Source organism: Alligator mississippiensis, chromosome 11 (assembly GCF_030867095.1).
Source record: "Alligator mississippiensis isolate rAllMis1 chromosome 11, rAllMis1, whole genome shotgun sequence".
NCBI lineage: Eukaryota > Metazoa > Chordata > Crocodylia > Alligatoridae > Alligator > Alligator mississippiensis.
In genome coordinates, this window is record NC_081834.1 from 15,980,995 (window position 1) to 16,007,193 (window position 26,199).

Below are 26,199 nucleotides of genomic sequence, written 5' to 3' on the forward strand. Positions count from 1 at the left end.
TTTACCAGCACCAGATTCCCATGAAAAGTTTATAAAAGAAACCAGAAAGAGCATTTCTTTAAAGATTACAAATTAAAGCTTTTGACTGCTAAAGAAATGTCTTTACAATGAATGTGATTCTCCATTTAGAATAGCTGCATGGCTAGATGCATTCAGCAGATGTGCTTTTCATTTTTGTAGTAATCTGTCAAATGAATCATTGATGGGTATAGTGAAGAGGTCTTCTAGGGATGTGAAGATGACTTCTGCATGATAAACCATGCATGTAATGCAGAATGAAGTGCTTGGTAATCTGCATTTTGCTAAGGATTATAGAGCAGTGTGAGTGCGCTGAGTAAGAGCAGTAAGAGCTTTCCTGGGGGAAATGCAACCTGCTGCATCTGCAAATCTGTTGCTATCAATGACCACTGCAAACAAAAATCTCTATCTTCTTTGTGCTGCAGCTGTTTGTCTGTTTATATTATATCTATCCCTGTGGTCTCTAAATTCCTGTCCTGTTGGTCCCGAAGATGCCTGGGTTGAATAGCAACAATTAGCAAGTAATATGGCCTGTTTCTGAGCCTCTTTGAAATAATAAATTATCTTCCTATCTTTAGGACAACAGTGACAATTTCAGCTTCGAAGAAGAGTGAGAGAAGCTGGCTGGGAAGAAAGAGCAGTTCAGAATGAAAGCGTAGGCCCGGGCATGGGCCTTCAAACACTTCCAATATTTGGATAGGACTACTCCTTACCTCAGCATCTCGGTTGACTGAGACCAAAGAGGAAAGGGATGTTAGACTTAGAGGGTGGACACTGCCGTGTCAGAAAGAAATAATAAGTTATAATATTGATGTCATGTTTATGCTTTATACATTTCCATGAATGTATTTATAGCATATTGATATCTCTATAATGTGTATATCAGCATATCTATAAACTCAGGTCTAGAGATAAAGCTGTGTAACATCACTGATTTATTTTGGTAAACAGGTAAATGTTATAGGAGGTTTTTTTATTGGAAGTGAGTTAACTCTTCCCTCTCAGTATATATTATTTAATGGAATCTTGCATCTTAACACTAAACCTTATTTCAGAGGGAAAATTCATGTCCTACTCCACTTACCTTTGAATTCTGACATCTATGCACAGGTTATCTGGCCAGGTAGGTGAGGACCTCATTACTAATATTTGATCTGCTTTGAAATCTTGGGAACTGAAGCAGTCAAAGAGGTTGCTGCCAGTGTTTTGTTGGCTGGACATGTGCTCCCTGGTGAAGTAAATCCCTCTGGCATCCATTCCCACCATCCAGCTGATACCATGCCACTAAGGTGGGACTAAACAAACCCCTGTGCTATGAAGCTTAGCTGATTCAAAGTGCTCTACATCAGCTGATCTCTTGAGACTATGCAGTAGGAAATCTGAGGTGAAGAGAGTGGATTCATCCCCAGAACGAAAGGTAGGAAAGCTTATTTTTTGACTTAATAGAAACTCTGAGGAAGTCTCTGATGCTGTCTTAGAAAGATAATATTCTAGAGAGTTAATGTGATGAACTCTTCGGGCTTGACCCTCCACCATAGGACTAAATGGAAGAGGTTCAAACTCTGTGTGCTGAGTATCATATAAAACCTAGACAGGGCTGAGACCTTTCAAGTAGCACTTTAAAGCCCTCTGAACTCCTGTTATAACTGTTATGTTTTCTGGGGCCATTCAGGGAAAGAAAAGCAAGATCTGTTTGGCTGTGAGCTTAAGTCCAACATTTAAATGAAATACTTACAGTGCATGATCTTTATTTTCCTGGGGATTTATTTGATCATATCTGACAGGTCTAGACCCTGAATCCCAATAAAACTTCACAGAGCTTTAACCCCAGTCTGAGACTAAACAATTGGTAAAGGAGAAGTGGGAGGCAGGCAAGGAATGTATCCAACCTCCTGAAAAATATCTCTCCTTCCCCAAAAATTAGACTAGTGGCAAGTGTCCTGGAGAGGAAGGCAAGGAGCTGTGGTCAGCCAGACACAAACAGGAGAGGACCACAAGTGCAAAAAGAAAAATATTTGCGTCCTGTTCAAAGAAGCATTCAGAGGAGAAGAGTGTAGTAATTGGTACTGCTAACCTATTTGGCCACTGAAAATGCTTTCCTGTGCTGAAGGGTAAAATAAACCTGAAGATCGGGAACATTTAACAAAGGCTGCTGTTTTCTACCTAGACTCTCAGGATGCCAGAGATACATTTTTCCACAGCTGCTTCTAAAGTTGCATCTCTGCATGCACCAAAAGTTGTGTAGAAGAAGGTCATTTAAGCCCTTTTGGAAATGTGATTGTTTGACCAGAGAACTTAGTTATCTTTGCACAGACCCAGGAGGTTAGCAAACTGTCCACACATTTTGGTATCCAATGCAAAATACCCATTGTGTGGCATCTATAGTTGCTCATCTGAAACAGGCTCTTTCCCAATAAATATGCATGTGCCTGGGTAACCTGTTCTTTTATTGACAAATGGTTACATTTTCAGAAGCACATAATGATTTTGGAACCTAATTTCACTGATTTCCAGTGATGCTCAGTCTCCTTCGTATCCAAGGAATTTTGAAAATGGAATCTAGGCTCCTAAATTACTTGGGTGTCTTAACATTTTTACTCACAATGATTCCATGGCCAGAGGTCAGATTCAGCAAAGTGTGAGCTCCTTCAACTCTTATAGCCAAAGCAAGGTGGGGAACAGAGGGAAGCTGACCAGAAAAGAAATGTTTTTGAGTTATTTAACCCGTATAAAAAATTGGTCAATTGTCAAACAAAAATGTCATTTTTTTAAAGGAAAAGTATAAAAAAATGCCATTTTTTCTCCGCAAACTAATGACTGAGTTAGCCCTAGATTTAACCCTTGTCTTTCCATTTTGCGTTGAATTTACTTTTCACCAAGTGCATTTTCCCCAGCCCCTACTTACTGGATCTGTTTGTAGGAGTGAAATGGTTGAAAGAACTTGCAGAAAATATGATTTTACTTCCACCTTTTCCTCTTTCTTTGCCCACCCACAAAAATCTGGCTCATGGCTAAGTGGAAAACATAAGCTCAAACTCCTGCACAGGAACATTTGTGATGTAATATAATGATGCTCTATGTCCTTTGAGTTCAGGTTGTGAAGGCATTTTCATTAGAAATCCCTAGTTGCTTGCTTGTTTGTAAGCCTGGATGAAGGCTTCAAAAAACCCCAAAACTTTGCTTGGATGTTGGTGAGCAGTGGCACTCCTTAGCCCAGTAATATCAGTATATCAAAAGGTTGAAACTTTCTTGGTTAAGAGAGCAAACATTGGCCCTCAAGTCAGTAAAGACAGTTTTCCCAGGTTAAACTAATATGTGATGTGACCTGTTAAAGAAAGAGACAAATATACTCTCTGTACTGAAAATGTGAACTATCACCATAAGCGTAATGGGAGTAAAAGGAAAGTAGAAGCACTAATCAAATATCCCATTCATCTAATAAAAACCTGTTTCCTGATCAGCCTAGCACACTTCCTCACAGGTCTAGAAAAGAAGAATAGTAAAAAGACTTTCCTTTCTAGTTTATAAAACTTCCTCCCTGACTTCATTATGAATAGACTCAGCCTCACAAGCCAAGATTATCATAAATCACTCTATGATTCCAGTTGGACAACCAAAATGGGGGCACCTTGAGACACCTTAAGGGAGCTTCATTTTCAGAGTGCTGAGATCCTATCCTTGAAGGTGTATCTGATAACTCTCCAAAAACGTCAGGTACCACATTGCTTTTAAAAATCCTGGCTATGGCATCTTGACTATGGAACAGATTTCTCTCCACTTTGGTACTTCCATGGCCATATCACCTTATGAGCAGCTCATAATCGTTAATGTACTCCCTGTGTCTACTTTTAGCATTGTCTACTCCTTTCAATTGCTCTCCCCTCTTCTTCCCCCTCTCCCCTTCCCTCTGCTTCCTGTAAGACCAACTGGTGTCATTGCCCCTATTCTGCACTTGGGGATCTAAAGCACAGACAGCCTAAGGTTCAAATCCATAAAGATGAGTCTCAGTCCCATTGCAATAAACACCCTTGTGGATTTGAGCCTGAAGGTCTTCCCTTGGGTTGTGCAAAAAATATGTTGTGGAGTCAGGAATTGAAACCTGGTTGCCTCAATCCCCATCCAGAGTTTCTAATCCCTATATGTTGGGAGGACAGCCTGGAAAGGCAACTGCATTGTTTAAATAAATGATATTGCAGCCCATTTTCCACTTTTCAAGTAGCATTGAGAGCATGAGCTTCTCTTTCGAAGGAGTATGTCGCTTGCTACACTGTTGGCGAATTCATAGCAGCAGAGACATTTTGTAACTTGAAATGGCTGGCAGTGTTTTTGAAGACCTCATCCATCCTTCCTATTACATGCACAGCCTCGAGGTGAACCTATGAGGAGAAAAGCCATTCCAGCTCCACTCTGCTGACAAAGGGACTTTTAAGGGGGCCCACACTCATGATTTCATTAGGAAACTTTTTAAATCTCAAAGCTTTCTCTACATGTTTGTTTATATTCCCCCTCTCCACCGGTGCCATCTGTTCTATGGCTATTTTAGCATTATTCTTCAAGAAACTGAAGGGATCAGGTATCCTTTTTATATAGTATGCTTTCTAATACATTATGACTATTGACACCTGCAGTAGCAGCCAGCTAAGCACTGACTAATGGCTTCCTGTATCTACTTTTAGCACTGTCTACTCCTATTCACTCTTCGAAAGGATCCAACAGCTGGGAATCATTTTCAAAAGTGCATCTTGCCAGATTCAGGGATATGAGTCCTACTTATAGTTACCAAACAGCTCAAAATGGCTAAATGAAAAAGGTTTTTTCTCACCCAGTAGAGAATTCAACTAAGATTTAGAGTAATTGTTTTATTCCCAAATGACTATGGTCTAAGCTAACAAAAATGACCAGCTGGCAGCAGGCACCATTCCTAAATTCTCCCTGGCAGGCAACATTAATGGAAAGTAAATTCACCCTTTTATTTAAAAAAAGACAAAAATGTTTAGCGTTGGGATCCAACACTTGTGAAAGGTGTTGAATGAAGACCCTTGGAGGCAGAAGCCCCAGAACAGTCTTTTCCTCCTGCTGTTCTGCCAGGGTAACAGACCCGGCCTGTAGAAGTGTCTTTACACATGCTCCGGGGGCCGCGGTGTGGGAAGTGCTTTAATTAGAGTGCTCTAATTAAAAGACCCACAGCATCTCATGTACCAGTGTCCCCGCACTTTGAAGTGGCAGCAGGGGTGCTTTAACTAAAGATCATTTGACACGCTTTAGTCAAAATGCTCCCGCCATCATTTTGAAGCATGGGGATGTTGATACATGAGACGCAGAGGCTGCTGGAGTGCGCTAATTACCACGCTCCAGCAGGCTCGATTAGTTGAGACTGCTCCGACGTGCTGTAATTACAGTATGTTAGAGCAGTGTCCCTGCATGTCTACAGGCACCCTTGGGGGTCAGTGTTAATAGCAAGAGCATTTGGCCTCTCTAGTAAGGCTGCCAGTTAAATGACAATTTTTGCAGAGTGAATTGTTGCCTACTGAGAACTGAATTAACTACCTCATTCAGCTGAAGAATAAGAAAGAGTTTGTTTTAACCATAGCAATTTAAATATGACAAAAAATGATTGTGGATGCCACAAAACTGTCACCTTCCTGAATTATTTCCATTTTCAATATTGTATTCTTCATGGAGCTTTGATCTCCACCAGGGCTGTGCAAAGCTCCAGGTGCTGATTTGCTTTGGAGGAGATTCGGCCTGATTCAGTGGCTGAATCTCTGAATCTGAATAGAGTCAGGGGACCAATTAAAAGGTCTGAATCAATTCAAAGCTCTCCAAATTGATTCAGAAAGATTCAGAGAGCTTTGGAGATTCAGGCAGTTCCTGCTTGCTGTTGCAGGGAGCTGGACCCGGACTTTGTGCCAGTAAGTAGGTGGCAGGGGAGGGGTGGGGCTGGAGGAGGGGGAGGAGACCATGGGGGAACCCCTACTAGGCCCCAACCCCTGGCTGCTCCCCCAGCCTCCCCCCCACCATGGCTGCCCTGCCTGCCCCAGCTCCCGGCCCTTTAAGAACCCCCCCCGTCAAAAAACCCCAGACTCACTGGTTCCTGCAGCAGCCCTGGGGCTTCTGGGGGCTCATGCAGAGTCCCCCATGCAGCATGGGGTAGTGGGGGGCAGCGGGGATTGCCCCCCACTGGGCAGCAGCTGGTGAGTTCAGGGTTTTTTGTTTTTTTTAAAGGGCCGGGAGCTGGGCGGGCAGGGCAGCCACATGGCATGGGGCATTGGGTGGCAGCGGGGGCTTTTTTTTCTTTATTTGCAAAGAGCTGAGAGCTAGGGCAGGTGGGGCTGGGAGAATGGGCTGGGGTTGGGGCCTGTGTGATTCAGATTCAGCTGATTCGGCAGCAGCCGAATCTCCTAATCAAATTCAGCTGAATCGATTCAGGACAGTGATTCAAATCACCGAATTGAATCACTTTCCCCTGAATCAGTGAAATCCGAAATGAATGCTAGCCGCTTCACACAGGCCTAATCTCCACTATCCACAGAAAGATGCATTTAGGGGAAAATTCACCCTAACCGTACAATGGGCTATAGTTCTTGCACGGTCTAACGGTGAGTAACCTCTATCCCTTGTTTAAGCAGGATCTGGCAACTTTTATTCAATCTTGAAAATAAAAGTTCTGCCAAATAATGAGATAAAAATGCATGTTACCACTGTCAAATGTATTTTTTCCTTTTACTTCTGTGAATTACTATTTGACTAATGCATTATGAAAGAATTTCTGGCCAATTGCAAGTCTTTGTAGGGCCTGAGCCTTCAAAAAAAGCTGATGTGCAATGGTGTCATCATTATGAAGTCTGTTTTTACCTATAATTCCTGCACAGTGCTGTTACCAATAACGTAGTTTTGGCGTCTACTTAGGAAAGGAAATAACTATGTTTCAAAACACAGTATGCAGTAACTGTTGGCAGATGGTGATATTAAAATAGAGACTGCTGTTCTCCTGGTACCACGCAATAACAATCTATCATTCCTGGTGAATCAAACTTCCACTATTGATACCTCAATAAAACAACAGGTACAGGGCCTGGACAAAGAACATTTACACCTCTTTAAAAAACAAAAACAAACTAGTAAACTAATATCAGTGTAAAAAAAAAAAGAATCCAATGTCATCTGTCAGCAGCTTATCCCAGGTTAATCCTTGCTTAAGGTATGCAGACACTTACCTATTCTTTTGCCACTGTCACTGGCATTTCTTTCCATTCAGAATCATAGTGTAATTGATACTGGTATAAAAACAATATCAATTATACCAGTGTAAATCCATCAACTGTCCATGCCCACATGTGGATTTGCTTTGATCACATTCCTATGGACCTGTTACTATTCACCTAAAACATACATCATTCAAAGATCTACAGTTACTTAATGTATTCTTCTGCAGCATCATTTCAACATCTAGAATATCACCTAGAGTATTCCTTGGTAGGCTGTCTGTATTGTCACGTACAGAAAGAAAGCTGTCAGCACTGAAAATAAGGTTGAAATCAGCAATACTAGTGTTACTATACATCATCATGGTGGAAATGAGCTTATTTCCCAGTGAGTTACTTCTTGACAAATCTAATTTTAATGTTGTTTTTAATACAAAGTACTGAATTGACATGATAATAAGGCTAAGGTATATATTTATGGGTAGATCTGTATCATATACATGCACAGTACAGATCTATCCTGTCCATATTTCCTCTATAAAATTTGCTCTGGACAAAATCCTAGCTTCTTGTTTATCTTTTTAAAAAAAGTTACAAGGTAACAAGAAAAATAATTGATGTTTTCTTATTTCAAGAAATGAGGGCTCCCCAGAGTTGTCTTTTCTTGCTTTCCCTTGTACAACTCAAACAGGTGTGGATTTCTAAACAAACATTTTACACACTGTTACTTCGTAATATGAACTGGTGCCTTGGGTCTGCATAGGGAGGTTTATTTCATTTTGGCGTAATGGCCTTTGAATTTTAACAATGTTGTAAAAATATTTGAAGTGATTGCCCTGTCTGTGCTTGTACAACTGCTGCTGTCTTTAAACAGAAATATATGTAGATAGAAAATAAATTTATATTAGTCAGCATAAAGAGAACACCACCAATAATGAAACTAAGAACTTACCTAATCATATGCTGACTCTGCATTTATATTATAACCAGGATATGTCACATAAGTAACATACATTTTTTTCAAATGTCCTCAAATGAAGATTTTCACAGTTTAAATGTAATGGCTCCTTGGACTGTATCAGATGATGAGCATAACTTTTTTTTGCTTATATATATGCTTATATAAATATATAAATCTATATATAAATATATTTAAATATATATATATATATGTGTGTAAAGCAATATGTATATGTATTGCTTTACAAATAAATATCTGTGAATACTTATGCAAGTAGTTCCCTTGACCTCAACATGAATATTCATGTCAGAAAGGTGTTGCCAGCATGAGGCAGCATTACAAAATCAGTCCTTTTAGAATACAGGTTATCATTACAGCAATGCTAGACAGAGTGGATTGAACTAAGGACTGTGCTCCAGTCCTACACTAAAGTCTGAGTTTCCTGACATTGAAACCAGACCTTTCCGGGGAGCTGAGAGGAGGGACAGATCTTCCAAACCAGCATTTAGGCTTGCTTCCATAACTGTACAGCCTGGTGCTAGACTTTGTTGTCTGAAAGGACAGTTTTCTTGTACCAAAAATCTCAGCAGTTGCTCGGTCAAAAATGCAAGTGTAAGCACAAACTAGAATTTTGGGATGCCTGGGACACAGGGACATAGCCACAAAGTTTGGCGCCTGGGGCAAAGCCCACAGCAGCAGCCCACCTTCAACCCACGCACGGATCGGGGGCACATGCCCCCCCCCCATGTTTGCCCAGGAGTGTGCGCAGCGACGGGAGCTGTCCTTCTCTGTCACTGCACCCCCTGCAAACAAGCTGGTCACGGCTCTGTCCCATGCCTGGCCCCAGCTGGGCAGTGCCTGTTGGAGCCCCTTCACTTTGGCGCCCGGGACGATTGCTCCACTCGCCCCTCCTTGCTACAGCACTGCCAGGACACCATTGTCCAAAGTGCATGTGCGGCCTCAGAGGTGCTTTGTGAAGCTGCAATTTAGAGAGTTCACACTGTGGCCACTCTGAAAACTTGGTCCGTAGTGCTGTTGTCACTTACTATCTGACATGCAACAATATGTACACATCGAGTGTCTTGCCACTGTATGTGTTTATACTGCATGCCTAAGAAGCTTCCTATTACATGTGGTGATTCCCTTCTGTGTATATATTTGCATTCCTGGTTGTTTATACAAATCATAACCAAGGGGAAAAGGGGAGGATCCTTGGGATCTCCTCCTACTCCAAGGACGTCAGAAGATTTTTGAAAGCGGGATTAGTCATAAAAGGAATGAAAACACGCTTACTCACAAAATGAATATAATCTTTTCTTGGGGTAACATAGTTTTTGCTTGAAACACGCCTCAGTTAAGAAAGCATGTCTAATCTTGCCTTGGAATTTTGTTATTTATAGGTGCCCACATATCTAAAAGCAGTGAAAAACAGCATCAGTTCCCAGGATGCACCCGGCCATCAGCTTTGGTTCTCTTCTGCTTGTCATCTCTTCTCTACCTATAGGTAAGATTTCCAGAGAGCAGAAGGGAAATGGAGGGATATAATATCTCTTGTAAATACAGATAGTGCAAATGTAGGTCAAGTGCCTTTTTATTCATTAATCTAATGTTTCTTCAGGGAGCTTTTACAGCAGGAGAAGTGTGAGAGCGCAGGAGCAGTGTGAGAGTGCTCATGAGATGATTCATTTTCCTAATTCCCCCGCTAACTTAGTCCAGAGCAGCTTCATTAAAGGCAAAAGAGGAAAGTGGTAAAGAGTTCCTAGAATGCAAAAAAAAACCCATATTATAAAATAGCTCAGTGGTTCTTGTTCTAAGATATGTCTTATGAGAATTTTAGCATTATCCAAGCAATTATGTTAAGACCAAAAACCCATGTGGCCCAATAGGCTGCGTCTGTACCTTTCTGTCTGTTGTTCACGGTGATAAAAGGAAAAGCTTTTTGTGTATTATTGTCACACTCTACATATTTTGTATAAGCTGCACCTCTTCTCACGGTGATTTCTTTATATTCTATATAGTGCAAAGACAGAAATGTTTAACCTCAAAGGCTGCGCTTAAGCAACAGCATGAGGTAAACTTTCATTGCTGTGGTCAGGACTTTTTTGGTCAAGATATGGAACTCCAAACTGGTTCCTACTCTGGGTGCGGACTGGTATCTGAGTGCAAAAATACAGAGATGGATCATTAAGATTAAAATGTCATCTGTGATCATATATGAGCACAGGAGAGAGATTTAACTCTTTGGTGTTATCAGTGTCAGTGCTTTATGTTTCACAGTAGATGTCAGACTGGGGAATGCAGAATAAGATCGGACTGTAGAGAGTTTCTCCATTGCTTCTGCTGTGACCTGTCTATAGAAGGAACTTTTAATTCTGAACATTCCTGTCTTTTATTAACTCAAATCCAAATTGTAAGAGTAAATTCTCTTTGTTGTTCCCTTCCCCCAGACTCTGCTTACTTGTTGGTCTACCCGTATACCATGAATTCCTCAGGGCAGGGGCCAACTCTTCCTGAATCTTTGGAAAGCAGCTACCATATCATGGACACTGCTAAAAAGAAATAGTGAGCACCCTTTAATGAATGCAATTGAGACTGGTCCAAAAACGACAGCTTTATATTTGAATTCAATGTTAGTTTCCCCATTTTTCATTTGTGGTCCATCCAGATCATGTTGATTTCAGGCCTCTGTTCACATTGTAAGTCCAGTTTACTGCCTGAAATACTTATCTTTTTTAGGCTGCTCTTATTGATTCCATATGTCTCCCAATAGAGACCAGGAGTCTCTTTCTAATTTCTTCAGCTGGTATAAATCACGATTGACACTGACATCAGTGGAGTGCGCCTTGTTCACCACTGGCATAAATGACTGGGCCCTGGCTATTTTTCAGTGTTTGAGGTGCTGCCCTATAGATTATTAGCCTTCTTTGAGTTAATCACTTAACTGATATGGAAAGAATTCTTGGAGAGCCAAGACAGATGTTGCACACATGAAATGTCACATGTTTACCTTGGATAGTTGGCACTTATGAGTCTCAGTAGACATCAAGGCATTGGCTCCAACTCTGTTGTTTTTTAAGATATGGAGTTGGTTGTGGAATTTAACAGCAAACCAAATGCAGATGATCAGATTCCAGTTATAATGTTGCAGAATTTCAATTATTCTTCCAATGACAAAGAATGCAGTATGTGGTTATCAGTCTTAAAATAGAGCCATACTGGCTGTGCTCTCTATCAGTTGGGCTTTATTTATACCTATGACAAAAATTAATATCCTAATCCCACTGAGGTCCACAAAGTCAGAACTTCATCCCATCTCTGTTGTCCTGATATTATAGATGGTGGATCAATCTCTGGGGAGGGAAAGGGAGAAAACATGAGCTAGATAGGCTTTCAACTTGCAACTCCCACTGATAGCAAAAATTTTGTTGTTCAGTCCCCTGTTAACCTCAATCGCCTTTTAATAAGGAAGTGTTTTTACCAGCATAAAATCCACAGGCACTTCTCAGGCATTCATACATGCACATTTTTCCCCTTTAAACTACAGTAAATGTAAGGTTAATGTCCCATGTAAAGTTATATCAGGGAAATATTTTATCTTAAATAAATATTTAAAGCATGAGTTACCTTCAGATTTCCAATGTAAGCAGAGTTTAAACAAATATGTCATTGTAATCTGAAAGCAAATTTGTGTGTGGAGACTAGTGATGTGCATATCTGAGGACTATGAACTTTTACCTCTTTTTGTCTGAAAGACCTCATAAAGTCAGCCTCTCTCTGTCAGGCAATGTCTAGCTCTTCTTATTATTAGCCAGAATGGATGTTTCAGGCAAACCACCCTTACTAGGGTAGTTCAGCTACTATCACTTCCCAACATTGCAGCAAAACCAAGCCTTTTAGAAACTCAAATTTTTTTAAGTTAGCCAAAATTTTGCAAACACCACAAGTATGTTTTCAGATCAGTTAATTTCAAGTTGGTTCTCATTTTACCCTTTTCAATTAATTTACTCTCTAGATTAGACACTTTTCACAGCCCGTGAGAATTTTTAGCTCTAAACTTTTTATAGTCAGAGCTAAATGTTACATTAAGGGCAAAACCCTACTCTTTTCTCTGCATCTGTCTAGATACAACTGCAACTGTGAGGCTCCAACATTCATGACATAGGGTAGCAGGATTTTGTTGTGTTCCCTGAGTATAGGAGAGCATATATGCAAAGTTTATTGCTCACTTTTTTGTCATGACCCAAATCCCATCTAATAGAGTTGAGGTACTTCTGCTCTTAAGAGAATGCAGACTCCCTAAAAGATCAGTTACTGAGAATGGGAGCTTTCTTTCTTAAACTAAGCAAGGATAATAGTCATCTCCCTTCATCTGTATCAACAGAATCAGCCGCAGTCTGTCCTGAGCAGGATCCAGACCTCAAACCGTGGAACCCTGGACACAATGAAGATAATCATGTTGAAATCAGTAATGGCAAGAAGTTCCTTCTCTCTTCTTCTGCAACTGTCCACTCTATCCACATCACAAGTGGAGGTAAATCAAGCTACCAGCCTGATAGCAAAGCGCACTCCCCCTTAGGCATACTTGAATTACCACGTCTGACATAGATACAGCTTCTTTTGGAGGTTTGGAGTAAGATCAAGGATGGGATGATGCCAGATTGAAGTTTGCACCAGGGTGGGTGGTGACAGAGATGATATCAGCTCTGTGCAGTTGCAAACCACTTGTTTATTTTCCTCACTGGAGAACTTTTGCAAAAGTGCATCAAAATGCCTACTAGCTTTGGTGCTGTAATTTGCTTCATAAACACTTTTCTGTTAATTCACTGCATAGATAAGGTCATAATAAAATTATTATAATCCTAGGGTTTCAGCTTTCAGGCATATATCACCGTAGCAACGCACTATGGCGACGCAGTGCTGGTGGGCACAAACCATGATGCCACAGCTATGTCACCATAGCGATGCGCTTCGTTGCTGTGGTGCATCACTACGGCAACGTAGCAGCTAAAACCTGTGTGCTACCAGCATGGCACAGTAACAATGGAAGTACTAAATGATGGCACAGTAACAATGGTGGCATAGGAGCATGTGTAGATGCACCCATTCGCTCCAAAGTCTTCATTCACTTTGCACCCTGTGCTCCCCTATGCAAAATGCCATTGATTTTGGTGAGAGCTGGCCTGAGTAAAATCCAAGTAAGCATTTGCAAAGTTAGCCCTACAGCTGTTTTGGGGAGCACTTTTTACATTTCTCTGAACTTAGCCCTGCTTTTCACCTACTGCAGCTATTGTTTCTGGTGACTTGCTTCATTTTTAAACAAACTTTGTGCTATTTTTGCCCCCGTAGGAAAACTGATCATTAAGGACAACGTAGAGCCTATTGTTTTGCGTACTCGACATATACTGATTGAAAATGAAGGAGAGATGCATATTGGAAGTGAGATATGCCCATACCAGAGTAATGTGACCATCATCTTATATGGGCGGTATGTTCCTAAACAATACATATTCTATACAGTACCTTATATAGCATTGCACCTTTATCTTCCATATTCCTTTTTACAACATAAAGGCTCAAAGTTATTGCAGTTAAATTCTCATTCACGTTACAGACCAGTCACTCAAGGAAATTTTGCCTTGTAAAGGGCTCAGTGGCCTACTGAGGTAATGGAATAACCTTTAGAGTAGCACACGTTTGGACCTGCTTTCCAGTTTTCTTTAAGATGATCCTCAGGATAATTACACATGTTACAAAACTGCCATATACTGTATTTTCTCTCATACAGCATACCTCCAAATAGGACACGCAGCTTGTGCTAAAAAGGCAAAATGAGGAAAAAAGATTTTTACAGAGTCAGGGGGCTGAATCCTGACCGGTAATGCTCCAACAAAAATTTCAGTTTTAACCCTTTTACGACTGCTTCTCAGCCAAAAGCTGCTACCAATTTGGCAGCAGCTGTGAAAGGGTTAAAACTATGATGCTGAACTGTGCACTCTGTCCACAGCTCCATCCCTGGCTAGGAAAGGAGGACAGCCCCCACAGCCACCGCAGCATCCCTGTGCTTCAATTCTGGTGCAGAAATCAGTGTCTCTGCTTAAGCCACATACCCCAATTTCACCAGTTGATCTACCTAGAAATCTTGATTAAACAATTTTATATATTATCTCTTTTTTTTTTTTAAACTGTAAAGCCCCATGGAAAAAGATCCAATATTTCCCTTGTTTTTTCCTCCCAGTGGCCTTGGTCAGAACGTTTTTCCTTCCCTCCATAAGGGTAAATATAGGTCAGCTAAAGAACCTGACAGCTGCAAAGTGCTCTAGCATCTCTGGTTAGTTAATATTTACTTCCTGTTACACTAAGGCCTGTTTATCAGTGTAGCTATACCAGTATAAGCACTAGTGTGGATGTAAATACAACTACAGCACTTAGGCCACTTCCATACTCAGAGTAACCTATCTGAGCCAGCATATTTCTACCAGTGTGACTACATCTGTGCTAGGTAAGCTTGTGCTATAGCGTATGACTAGTGGGTAAGCCAGTCTTCAAAGTGAAAAGGCACTAGTAAACTGGAAGAACAAAAAATAAGGGAGAATAAATTGATGATGAGCCAAGAGCATTGCCTGGATCACTGGTGCTCAAATTCAGTTTTGTCATCTAGCCCACTGGAAGCCCTGAGGGTTGGATGACATGGTCACTCCTTAGTGTGATCTGGCTTGCAGAGCCAGGCAGGCAAGGTTGCTCTGCACCCCAGTCTAGTCTGTGGGACTGGACCAGTACACTGCATTGCTCCGTGGCTGAATCCAGCACACAGGGCTGGGCTAATGCACCAGATTGTACCTGAGGACCAACTGTGCACCAACCCTGATCTGGATCTGGTCATGCCACTCATTCAACACATGGGGCTGGAAGGTTGAACACCGCTGGTCTGGACTGCCTCTGATCTTCACTAGCTCTGTTGCCAATGTTATTTCAGGCAAAGAATTCTGTAAAGTGTCAACATTTTGCATCCCCTAGGCTCTCTTGAAAAAATATATATTTTAAGCCATGATATCTCCTCTTCTTCTGGGCAGTATCAAAGCGAGGTGAAAAGTGAAAGGTGTCTTGCTGGCTGGATGTTAAAATATTCTAATTCCTTGTTTTTTAACCTTACAGAGCGGATGATGGCACCCATCCTGACACTTACTTTGGGCAAAAGTTTATTGGGGTCAGTGAAGGTGGAACTTTTGAGATCCATGGTGAAAAAAAATTGTCCTGGACTTTCCTAAACAAGACTCTTCACCCTGGTGGCATGGAAGAAGGTGGATACTACTTTGAAAGGAGCTGGGGTCATCGAGGCATCATTGTCCACGTTATTGACCCTAAGACAGGGGAAGTTGTCCATTCGGATCGGTGAGTCCATTTAGAACTGTCGGTATCTGGGAATCTCTGGTTGTGTGTTGTAGACAGCATCCCAGTAAGATCAGAGACAGGCAGTAGCCATTGCCACTTGTCATGTTTATGCAGACTTCATTGTATGGTTCAGAACAGCCATTTTTATTTCAATAGTGTCCAAAAATAAATATGGAGCCCAATCCCAATAATTTATTTTAGCTCCCTTAAAAGTCTATGAGAGTTGGCAGTACCTTGCTTGAATTAGGTCCTCTTGACTGTGAATCAAAAAAGGATATATCACAGATTCTTTGGACTTATCAGATGGGCACTTCCACTGGAGACCTCCCTTTCTGATAGTTCATGAGCAATTCCTAGATCTATTTCATAGCATCTTATTTGTATTAATTAGCTTCATATTAGTATCTAGAATCTCAGGTCAGAAATTAGGACCCTGTTGTACTGAACACTAAGGAAGAACAAAAGGAACCATCTTGCCTCATGACTTTAGAAATAAAAAGTGGTGTCCTAACTAGGTGCTGCAGAACGCCCTCAAAAAGCTTTGTCTTGACAAGTTAAAAATTCCTTACAAAGAGCTGCTGGAGAATCCCAGCTTCACTAGCACTGCTGTCATATCAGGAGCAAGTGATGCATTTTCCTTCTTTAACTTCAGTAAAATTCGCAGCCCTTTTCTAAGAAAATATATTAACACTAATTAAGACAATCGGCAATTTTATATAGCTGAAGCCTATACTTAGTGAAGAGCCAGCCTATGTAGATTCTTTTTTCCCCCGAAGCTAAATTTTTTCAAAGTCCAACACAGCATTTCTAGCTAATTATAATGACTGCACAGTACTGAATTCATTCAGGAGTGGCACACTTTTTCATTAGTATTAATAAGGTCCTCAATTTTTAAGTGTATTATCAATACAGATTAGGCCTGTGCGAAGCAGCTAGTATTCACTTCGGATTCGGATTTGGCTGATTCAGGGGACTAATTCGATTCGGTGATTCGAATCACTGTCTCGAATAGATTCGGCTGAATCTAATTTGGAGATTCAGCCACTGCCAAATTGGCCGAATCTCCAAATCAGACAGCTCCCCATCCCCCACCCACTTTCCCAGCCCCATCAATGGCTGCCCTGCCTGGCCCCAGCCTCCCAGCTCTTAAAAAAAAAAAAAAAAAATAAAAGCCCAGCACTCACTGATTGCTGCCAGGCAGGGGGGGAATCCCCGCCAACTCTCCCAGTTCCCCCATGGCTGCCCCACCTGGCCCCAGTGTCCCAGCTCTTTAAAAAAAAAAAAAGCCCCATATTTGCTGGCTGCTGCCAAGCGCGGGGACAGTCCCCACTGCCCCATGCTGCATGGGGGCCTATGCCATGAGCCCCCAGAGGCCCCAATGGCCACTGCAGCAGCTGGTGAGTGCGGGGCTTTTTTTTTTTTAAGAGCTGGAAGCTGGGGTGGGCGGGGCAGCCATGGGGGAGGCTGTGAGAGTGGACGGGGGTTGGGGAGCTCTCAGTGGAGCTGGGGGGGCAGGCAGGGATGGGGCCTGGCAGGGGTCCCCCCCATGGTCCCCTTCCCCCTCTTCCAGCCCCCCTTCCGCCACCCCATACTTACCAGCACGGAGTCCAGTTCCAGCTCCCTGCGTAAGCAGGTGGAACTGCCTGAATCTCCAAAGCTCTCCAAATCTTTTCCAAATTGATTTGGAGAGCTTCAAATCAATTTGGACCTTTGTATTGGTCTCCTGGTTCAATTCCGATCCAGAGATTCAGCCACCAAATCTCCTCTGAGTCAAATCAGTACCTGAAGGTTCACACAGCCCCAGTATGGATATCATTAATCAATCCACCTAATCTAGCTAGGTAGCTAGTTTTGGTGTAAGGTTGAAAGTGACATTATTTTTCCAGCGAAGTGGTTATTTTAATAGTTTTTCTATTGCCTAATATAGATCTGAGTCAATCATCTCATTCAACCTGATACAAAACCATAGTGTAAACTTCTCACCAAATCACTGAAATCATTCTGTCCAACTCAATATACTATATACTGAATACTAGCATTTTTGTAATGGGCTCATATATCATTGCATCTGTAGTGATACAGACATGTATATGCCTTTTATAATATTTATTTTCATATGTAGACAAAATGTATGGAAAGCTGTGATGCTTATTGTTGTAAATGCTTCTTTTTTTTCTTCAGGTTTGATACCTACAAAGTGAAAGGGGAAAGTGCACGTCTTGTCCAGTATTTGAGCAAAGTTGCTAATGGCATGATCCTCTCAGTCGCAGTGAATGATGAAGGATCTAGAAACTTAGATGACTCAGCCAGGAAAGCAATGACCAAACTGGGCAGCAAGCATTTCCTCCACCTTGGGTTTAGGTATGTGCCAGTTGTCCCAATTCTACCAGCACAGAGGCTTTATTATGCTCTTCATGTACCCAAATAATTCCACTCTCTCAAAGGCATGAAGTTCTTTCACTCTGAAATGTTTTCCTTTTTTCCATATGAAGTTTTAGCAGTTTATTAGATAATTTAAGATGCCTATATTGGGTATTTTTATTAGGACATTGGGGAATAACATGATTCACCCTAAAAAGGATGCATTTTTTCCAAGATGTTAGTTCCACAAGTTATTTGTTCCTATTTATTTTCATGCTATACTCTTGAGATTTCAAATACATATCTAAATAACTACAATGCCCTGTACATTTATGTGCCACACAGTGCACACGTGTATTTCCCTTAGTATAATAGCCATATGGCCCTGACTAACATATATAGACATATGCAATATGCTGTTTAATTAGTTCAATGCACATTTGGGATTTATACAGCCCATAATTTAACGTGCGTAACATTTACTTTGTGGACTGTAAAACCTCCTTTGGCCAATAGATTGTATATGTTGGCACACCTACTATTTTCAATAATATGTGCCATTTACCCAGTTGGTGCCATTATAATTTTTCAAGTTTATCTGAATGTAGGTACTTTAAAATAAAAAAAAGTCTGCGTTTTGCTCCCCTATGTTTCATAATCCCTGCAGGGCACCAAAAAGTCATTGTGGGATATTAAAAAAAAAAATCCTTCATAGCATGGATAACTGATCCAAAAAACAGCCTATGAGAGCATATATTTGTCAATTTGGCACCTGAAAATGTAGTATATTTCAGGGTGGTAGGCAGGGTAGCTTAGCTGGGAGGCTGCTGTAAGTGTTACAGGCTGGTGTATGCTCGGTGTGAGACTTCCAAAGGAAATAATCCCGTTTGCAAAAATAACCCAAAGAAAAGCCTGTCTCTACCTTTGAAATATTTCCTCTGAGATACCTAGAGCCCATGTTATGGGTCACTGGCCTGCCAGCTTTCTGTTTAAAGACTAGAATTGGGAAAATGGAAAATGACTTTGAAAATGCTACTTTTTCCCCCAGTCCTGCAAAAGGAAAAAAACAGGCTTTTTCCCTGCCATGAATTTGTAAAATGAACTTGCCCTAGGTATTTTTAGACCATGGCAATGATTTAACACTGGTTTTTAACACCCTTACAATAGGTGCTTGTAATGGAAAAGCCTATACAAGTTGACCTATAGAAAGGTGACTTTCAGCACTTCCATGAACTAGTGGTTGCCATCAAAAAACTAACGCTGTCCACAATGGGTATCTGAGATAATATAGCATTTCACTGTATTTTAAAATATGAATTAACAATGGCATTGGGGTACCACAGTGTGGCAATAGCTGGCAAATGCTGACTGGTTAGTGGTGACCAATGTATAACAGACATATTCACAAAAATACTTGCAGTCCCCTCTCTGCTAATTAAGGGATGCCATTTTCAAGTCATAGGCACCTAAGCTTTGTTCAGTTTCATTGAGGTTTGGTTACCCAAGTCTCTTGGAGCCAGAGGTATTTAGGGACCAAAAAATGCAGATAGATGCCTAGCACCCAAAGGGGTTAGCTACCTAATTCACTTAGGCACTTTTGTAAGTATTTACGTTAAATCCCCCAATACCTATGTAAATGTGACCCTACAGCACTTTTCACAGCTTTCTTTGAAGGTTTTTTTTTAAAGTGCTCACAAGGGTAAAATTAGCAAAGACTCCATGTCTCAACGTGCCTCAGTGCCTGATTCTCAGTCAGAAGTCATTATTCCTTGAAGGCAATATTCCCTGGGTTTTGCCTGAGTAAAAACTAAGCTTTAGCTCACAAAAATGTGCTAGAGATGGGCTGAAGCATAACGAAGCCTCCATCCACAGCCAGATCACAAACAGTACAGCTGCCCCCTTTCTCAGTATCTCCACCCCTGACTGGAAATCATGCTAACTTGGAAAAGTTTGCATTTGAATTTTGCATCTTGGACCCATCTCTGTTCTGTACAAATACTGGAATGCAAACATACATTTGTATCAGATTCAGATCATTTACCTCTGAAATCTCAGTTAGTGAGGACCAGCAGGTGGATATGGATATTTTAGTGTCAGTTTTGAACTGGTGCCTCAATAGTGCACCTAATGCATACACAATTGGTTAATCATCCTTGGAGTATGAACTCTGGGCTGGCTGGCTGTACTTCCTAGTAGAATTAGCATCTTTCAGGGGACTAGACTTTTAAGCACATTTTTAGCCCACTAAACAAAACAAGGTCCTGTGAAAGGCAGAAAGTTTCTGCTCCCTCCTGACAGCATCAAGCACTGCAGTTTTGTGATCATGACTCTGGGATATTTTCTACATTATAGATCCACTGTCCAGGTGGCACTGCAAAAGAGGAGTCTGACAATGGACTCTGGATGGATTGCTCTGTCCCTCTCACTGATCACCCTCAAACATCTGTTGGCTTTCTGGCTGGCTGACAATACTAAATCAAACACCTGTTGCCTGATCTGCATGGTCCCATGTGTCCTGCTGATGGCTGAATGCAAATGTTGCTGAGACAATACCTAGTGCAACCCTAGATAGTAGTTTTGGATAAGATCTATTTGTTCCACATTTTGGAAAGTGTCAGATGAGTCAAGCTATCCTCCAGCCACATCCTGGGTAATTTTTTAGTGTCTCTGGCTAGGAAGGATGACAGACAAATATTTATCTCTGTGTTAGTCTCCACTTTTTTGTTATATTAACCCAGATCCTGAGTTTGTGTGAATCAGCGTTGCTCCCATTAAAAGAATGATGCTGATTTATACCTGCTGAAGATGCAACCTATGGCAAATGCTTGTTATCCAGATGCCAAATCCAAACAATCAGAATGAAAAAAAATCATATTTTTCCTCCCTTCTCCTTGTTTTGTTGAAATATGAGTGTGTCTTTAAATAAGGAGCTATATTTACACTAGCAAATTAGGACAGACTTTTAACACTTGTGGACACAATTCTTCAGACTGGCAGCAGTGGTGGCCCTGTAGATTTGTGCTGGCATAAACAGCAGCCACATTTGGTGGTTACGTTTCACAACAGCAAGATAAATGACATGTGTGCATTAAGGATGAACTAACCTAAAAACACTGCCAGTCATAAATTAACTCAAAGAACCAAGAACTGGGGAAAATGAAATGGGCCCGAACATTTAGTTTAAGAACAAGTTCTTAAATCTTTAATTTTGTAAAATCCTTTTGGACTTTAAAAAAAATAAAACCACCAATTTTTGGTCATTTGTTTTGGAGGGTTTTTTTGGTAAAAAGAAAAGAAAAAATAGCTAGCCTGCCTGTTGAGTGATAGAGTGTCATTTATCCCTGCATCCTACCCTGCTCCTTCTGCTGGATGGAGATCACAGCACTTCAATGCCTCTGGCAGCTGGTGCACAGGAAAATTTTCCAGCAGAAGCATCTGGATGCCTGACAGACTCCTCAAGCACTTGTGTTGGCAGCTTTGCAACTTCTGGGTGTGTCCTGTGGTTGGGCCACTGACGAGCTTTTGGGACTGCCGTGTCTTTTGAGAAGCTATGTCCTCTACCTCACCAAGGTCTATGTACTGCCAGCATCCTTGCCATGGATTTTGGGAGGGCTCGTGCTTGTTAAGAACTTGCTTCTGCCCTTACTGAAGTGAAGGAGATTTTAGTCTTTGATTTCAGCGGGGAAGTATGGACTCCTAATGTGAGTGATAGCTGATAATCCCTAGTACAGTTCATGGTTGGTTTCCAATACCGTCTGTGTTTTCCACTGAAAAGCCTGAAGGCAGGTTTCAGTGCCACCCATTCTCCCAACTGCCTCCAGAGAAATGTGGGAGGTGCTGCCTTCGGCTTACAGGGTGAAATCCTGACTTTTGTGAAATCCATGGGAATTTTGCCAAGAGATGGGATTTCGGTGACATGGCTATTTGCAAAATCCAGGCTAAATGTTGTGGCCTTCTTACCATATTGAAAACCACGCAGTGGCCTTTTTAGTCTCTTGTGGTGTACGCTAAAAATAACTGCATGTATGGCCAACGTCTTCTATTTGCACACATAACAGAATATCACAGGTAGCAGCAGCAGGAAAAAATCTCCCCATCCTGACCACTGACTCTTCTAGAGGGTCCATCTCCAAGGCTAAGAGGGTAATACATTCTCATGCTTATTCAGTTCATATGTTAGTGTTTCTACTATTAGAAACTGTTGAGTAGGCATTGGACCAGGCCCAGCAGCAACCCATAAGATAGCAGCAAACTTCACTAATTACTGACCTCAGGCTAGGTGTGAACAAATCTTTATGCATCATAAATCTTTATTCCTTGATCCATCTTTAAAATGAAGAAAATTTCTGCTTGTAGTCTGTGTAAACAGCAACAGCAAGTCGATAGCAAATCCCTGCAATTCTCTCAAGGTTGCAGCCTGATGTACAAGCACAATTTTCTTGACCAAATTTGACTGTTTTTAAAGTTTTCTTTTCAGAAAAAATAGAAGAGTCATAGCTTCCAAGGGGCATTCCCAATACCCTCTGTGCCTATCTTACACAAGCCTTTAGACACTCAATTAAAAGTGAAGTCTGCATTTTATAGTTGGTGCTGTATAAATGTATCAAGAAGGGATTTGTCTTTGAACTTCCATTCTCTTGTGGCATATTTAGTAAAGAAATATAAAGTGTTAAGATACTGTTAACTTTAACCAAAATGTAGTGTCACATAAATCAGGCTGTTTTGAATATGGTACCCCAGAGAGAAGAAAACAAATTATGTTATAAAAAGGCATGCATATAACTCATGAAATAATCTGATCATTTCTCATTTTGTTTTCTCAGGCATCCGTGGAGTTTTATTACAGTTAAAGGAAACCCTTCTGCTTCTGTTGAAGACCACCTTGAATATCCAGGTAATTCACGAGCAAATATTTGCTTGAAGTTATGGGGGGAAATTCATCCCTAGTAAAACTGCATGGAAGTCAGAAGAGTTACTCCAGCGATGAATTGCTCCAGGATGTTTTTTTACTGAGACTATGCTGCACTGAAGTTGAGAACAGGAAATGGGCAGAAACATTTCATTTGATTTGCTGCCCAAATCTTAGTTAACCCATAGTGTGATGCATCAGGATGGGGTATGACACAGATGGCATTTCTTTACACAGAAATACAGGGGCAAATTATCCTCTAGTATAAATCAGTAGAGCTCCACTGAATCAGATGCATCCAACCACCCTAACATAAATCAGTGGAACTATCCCAGCTAACATCTGCTGAAAACACAAGGGCTGATATTCCACTGTCACAGCCTTAAAAAGTGCAGTAACATTATGAGCAGCAAAGTGTTGAGTATTTGCTGTGGAACAAAATAGTCTTTCCTAAATGGAGATAATGATGTGGTTTATCACAGTATAAGTCAGCAAATGAAAACAACTAAATGAAGCAAAACACGGTTTGTTTAATTGGCTTGATTTGTGGGGGATTCTTCATCCCTGCAAAAGCAAATGTCCATGGAGCCATAAAGGTCTGAAAAATCATTCTAGTAACAGGAACCTTTTGCTTGAAACTTTCTGGGTAATTCCTGAACCTGGACCCAGACCCAAGATATGCAAATGCAGACTTGTTCCATTGCCCTTTCAGTCTTATCTCTTCTCCTTCGCAGACCCTGCAATTGCTAATCAGTATTATTATTTTACAGGACAGAGAGGGTCAGCTGTGGCCAAAGTATTCAAACTATTCCAGGCTGAAAACGGAGAGCATTTTAATGTGTCTTCAACCAGCGAGTGGGTTCAAGGTAAGACATCTGTTGGCCCTTTAGCAACATGATAGAGAGTGATCCAACAGTGCTAGTCAGTTTTTAAATATTTCTGTTTTAGCACATGGAGCACCTTTCCCCCACTTAGCAAAAGTGAGTCTGATATCTCTTGTCTAAGTTGTTGTTAACATTAGCAAAGCACATGGACAGATTTTTCTTTGAACTCTTACAAGACCCACTGTATATTTTGAATCCTTTTTAATTTCTGTTTTGCTTTGAATGTGAATTTCTATATCTTATGATCAGACAAACACACACACACACATTTCTTTTGACTGTGGGTGGCTGTTTCAGTTAACAAACGGGAACGGTCTGTTCCCTGATTTGAGTACATAGAAAGAGATGTAGGGAGATGAATACAATCCAAGACCCACAAACCTTAGCAGTATACATACTACATACCCAAACCATGTAGCTTTTAACAATGCCTCCTTCCTTTGCCTGGCTCCTCTTCACAGCATCACTGAAAGCAGCTGGCAGAGAGAGCCAGGGATTAGGCAGTTTTCAAAGAAACTTGCTAATGCGATTTGCCATGGAATTACGCTAAATACATTTTAGTTGCATTAATTATGCGTGCCTTTTGGTAAAATAACCTTTCCTGTTTGTCCTTGTCTCTAGACTTAGAGTGGACGAAGTGGTTTGAGAAGCCTGAAAAGGCAAGATCCAAAGACATGGAGAAACTTTCTGACTTCAAGGCAGTCTATCCAAATGAAATCTGTAGTCACCCCCTTGATATCCAGGTAGGATCACATACACATTTACCTTGCCAGTTGTACACTAACAGTATAGTAAGCAATCAAATGAAATATCAAAGTCAAGTAGGGTGTATGAGATCTCAGGCCTTGCTGATAGTGTTGTAAGTGTGAATCCTTTCAGTTTCTAGTTAAGAGATAGTGGCTGCCTTATTGCCCTAATACATAGACTGGGCAAGATGCTGGCATCTAACAGATGTGTGTTTTTCAGACTAATGGTAAACTCGCAAGGCAGAGAAACAGTTCCTTATTCGAGGCCTTATCTTGCAACCCTTATTCACCTAACCAGCATCCATGAAGTTGATGGGATGACTTGAGTGAGTAAGGGCTGCAGAAACAGGTCTTCTTCAGCAAGTTCTGACTTCTGGAACCTCCAGGTAGTCATGGACACTACAGACACTGCCATAAAATATGTGCTTCTCCAAATGAACATGAAGGGAAAAAAGAGGATGGAAACAGCCAGGGATCTAAAATGACCTTGCAAATGGAAGTACCTGAAAAATTAAGTGTAGAGTATAATTATATGTTAGAACTACCAGCTGTATCAGATTAGGGAACAAAAGCTTTTGGGGTCACAGCTATATATTTTTTTTAATCCATAGCATCTTATTGTGGAAAGACACTTGAATTCTGTTCAGTGCTAAACATGTAATTACATCCTCTGGTGCACATGGTGAGAGAAAAACATGTACCTTAGTCTGACTCCAAAAGGCTATTTAAGGCAGCCGGGAACCAAAGTAGCTTTTACTGGTAAATGCCAACTACATACTTAGATAGCCAGTTGGCCAAATTCTGCAGCTCAAATTCTTCTTAGCAGAAGACAACAAAGCAATTGGGACCACTGGGATATTTACTGCCTGAATATTAACAGATGTCAGAGCACAAGGAACCTGTTCCTGCACAGGTAGATTGATCAAAGTCATCTTCACAAGAATAGCTCCTTTGAAGTTGATGGGTTATTCGTATGAGCAAAGGTTTCAGTGACTAATTCTTAAATTTAATCTCTGATTGAACAATAAGGGGGGGGGGAGCGGGATACTTCACAATCGTTTGCTGGGTCAGTGGTAAAACTACGCTCCTAGAAAATTCAGGTTTATTTTGGCTCTCATTTCTGTGCTGGATGACAGAATTCTTTTCTGAACCTGAAAGCCATAATTTAAATAATAACTGCTTTTATTAATGTGTATTACAAATAAAATAAGAAACATGAATTTTCCCCTCTATTCTTGGCAATAACAACCCTTTAGTACACACTCATCTGATGAAAATAGTTGGAGCTCTCTGATTTCAACAAATGTACTCTGATTTACATCATCTGAAGAGCTCTTAAATGTTATCTTGTGCGAGGAAGATTTGCATGAGAGACAGGGTGCAGGATCAGGCTGCTAATGCAGATGACAACTCACTTATGATCCTGTTGCTTTTTTAGGCTAAATGAATGTTAGTGCAAGGATACTCCTTGCAACATATCACATTTTTATGCAGTAGTGAAAACTGTTCCAATTTTGGGGGCTGGATTGTGGTGGTGTTTAATCCTAGCCTCAGTAGGTTGTATCACCCCAATAGAAACAGAGGAGCAGTCCTGTTGCATCATCCCTTGGGACAGCATAGTCTGCTTTAACAGCATACCCAGGCGGCAGTACTGTCTAACTTGTACAGGAGTTGTTGGTCCACCCTGTCTTGCTTCTTTTCTGGCAACCTGTTAGCCCAAGATGTA

General features: G+C 41.0%; 1 protein-coding gene across 1 annotated transcript in view; it reads left to right on the top strand.

The window, feature by feature from the left end:
• Positions 1-26,199, top strand: part of CEMIP (cell migration inducing hyaluronidase 1) — a 141,524-nt gene that overhangs the window by 63,473 nt on the left and 51,852 nt on the right. The window contains exons 2-9 of the mRNA XM_014605992.3: positions 9,585-9,688; positions 12,566-12,715; positions 13,531-13,669; positions 15,337-15,573; positions 17,755-17,934; positions 22,758-22,828; positions 23,614-23,709; positions 24,349-24,470. Of these exons, the coding sequence (XP_014461478.2) occupies positions 9,631-9,688; positions 12,566-12,715; positions 13,531-13,669; positions 15,337-15,573; positions 17,755-17,934; positions 22,758-22,828; positions 23,614-23,709; positions 24,349-24,470 (1,053 nt within the window). The 5' untranslated portion in view covers positions 9,585-9,630. The remainder of the gene's footprint in view (positions 1-9,584; positions 9,689-12,565; positions 12,716-13,530; positions 13,670-15,336; positions 15,574-17,754; positions 17,935-22,757; positions 22,829-23,613; positions 23,710-24,348; positions 24,471-26,199) is intronic.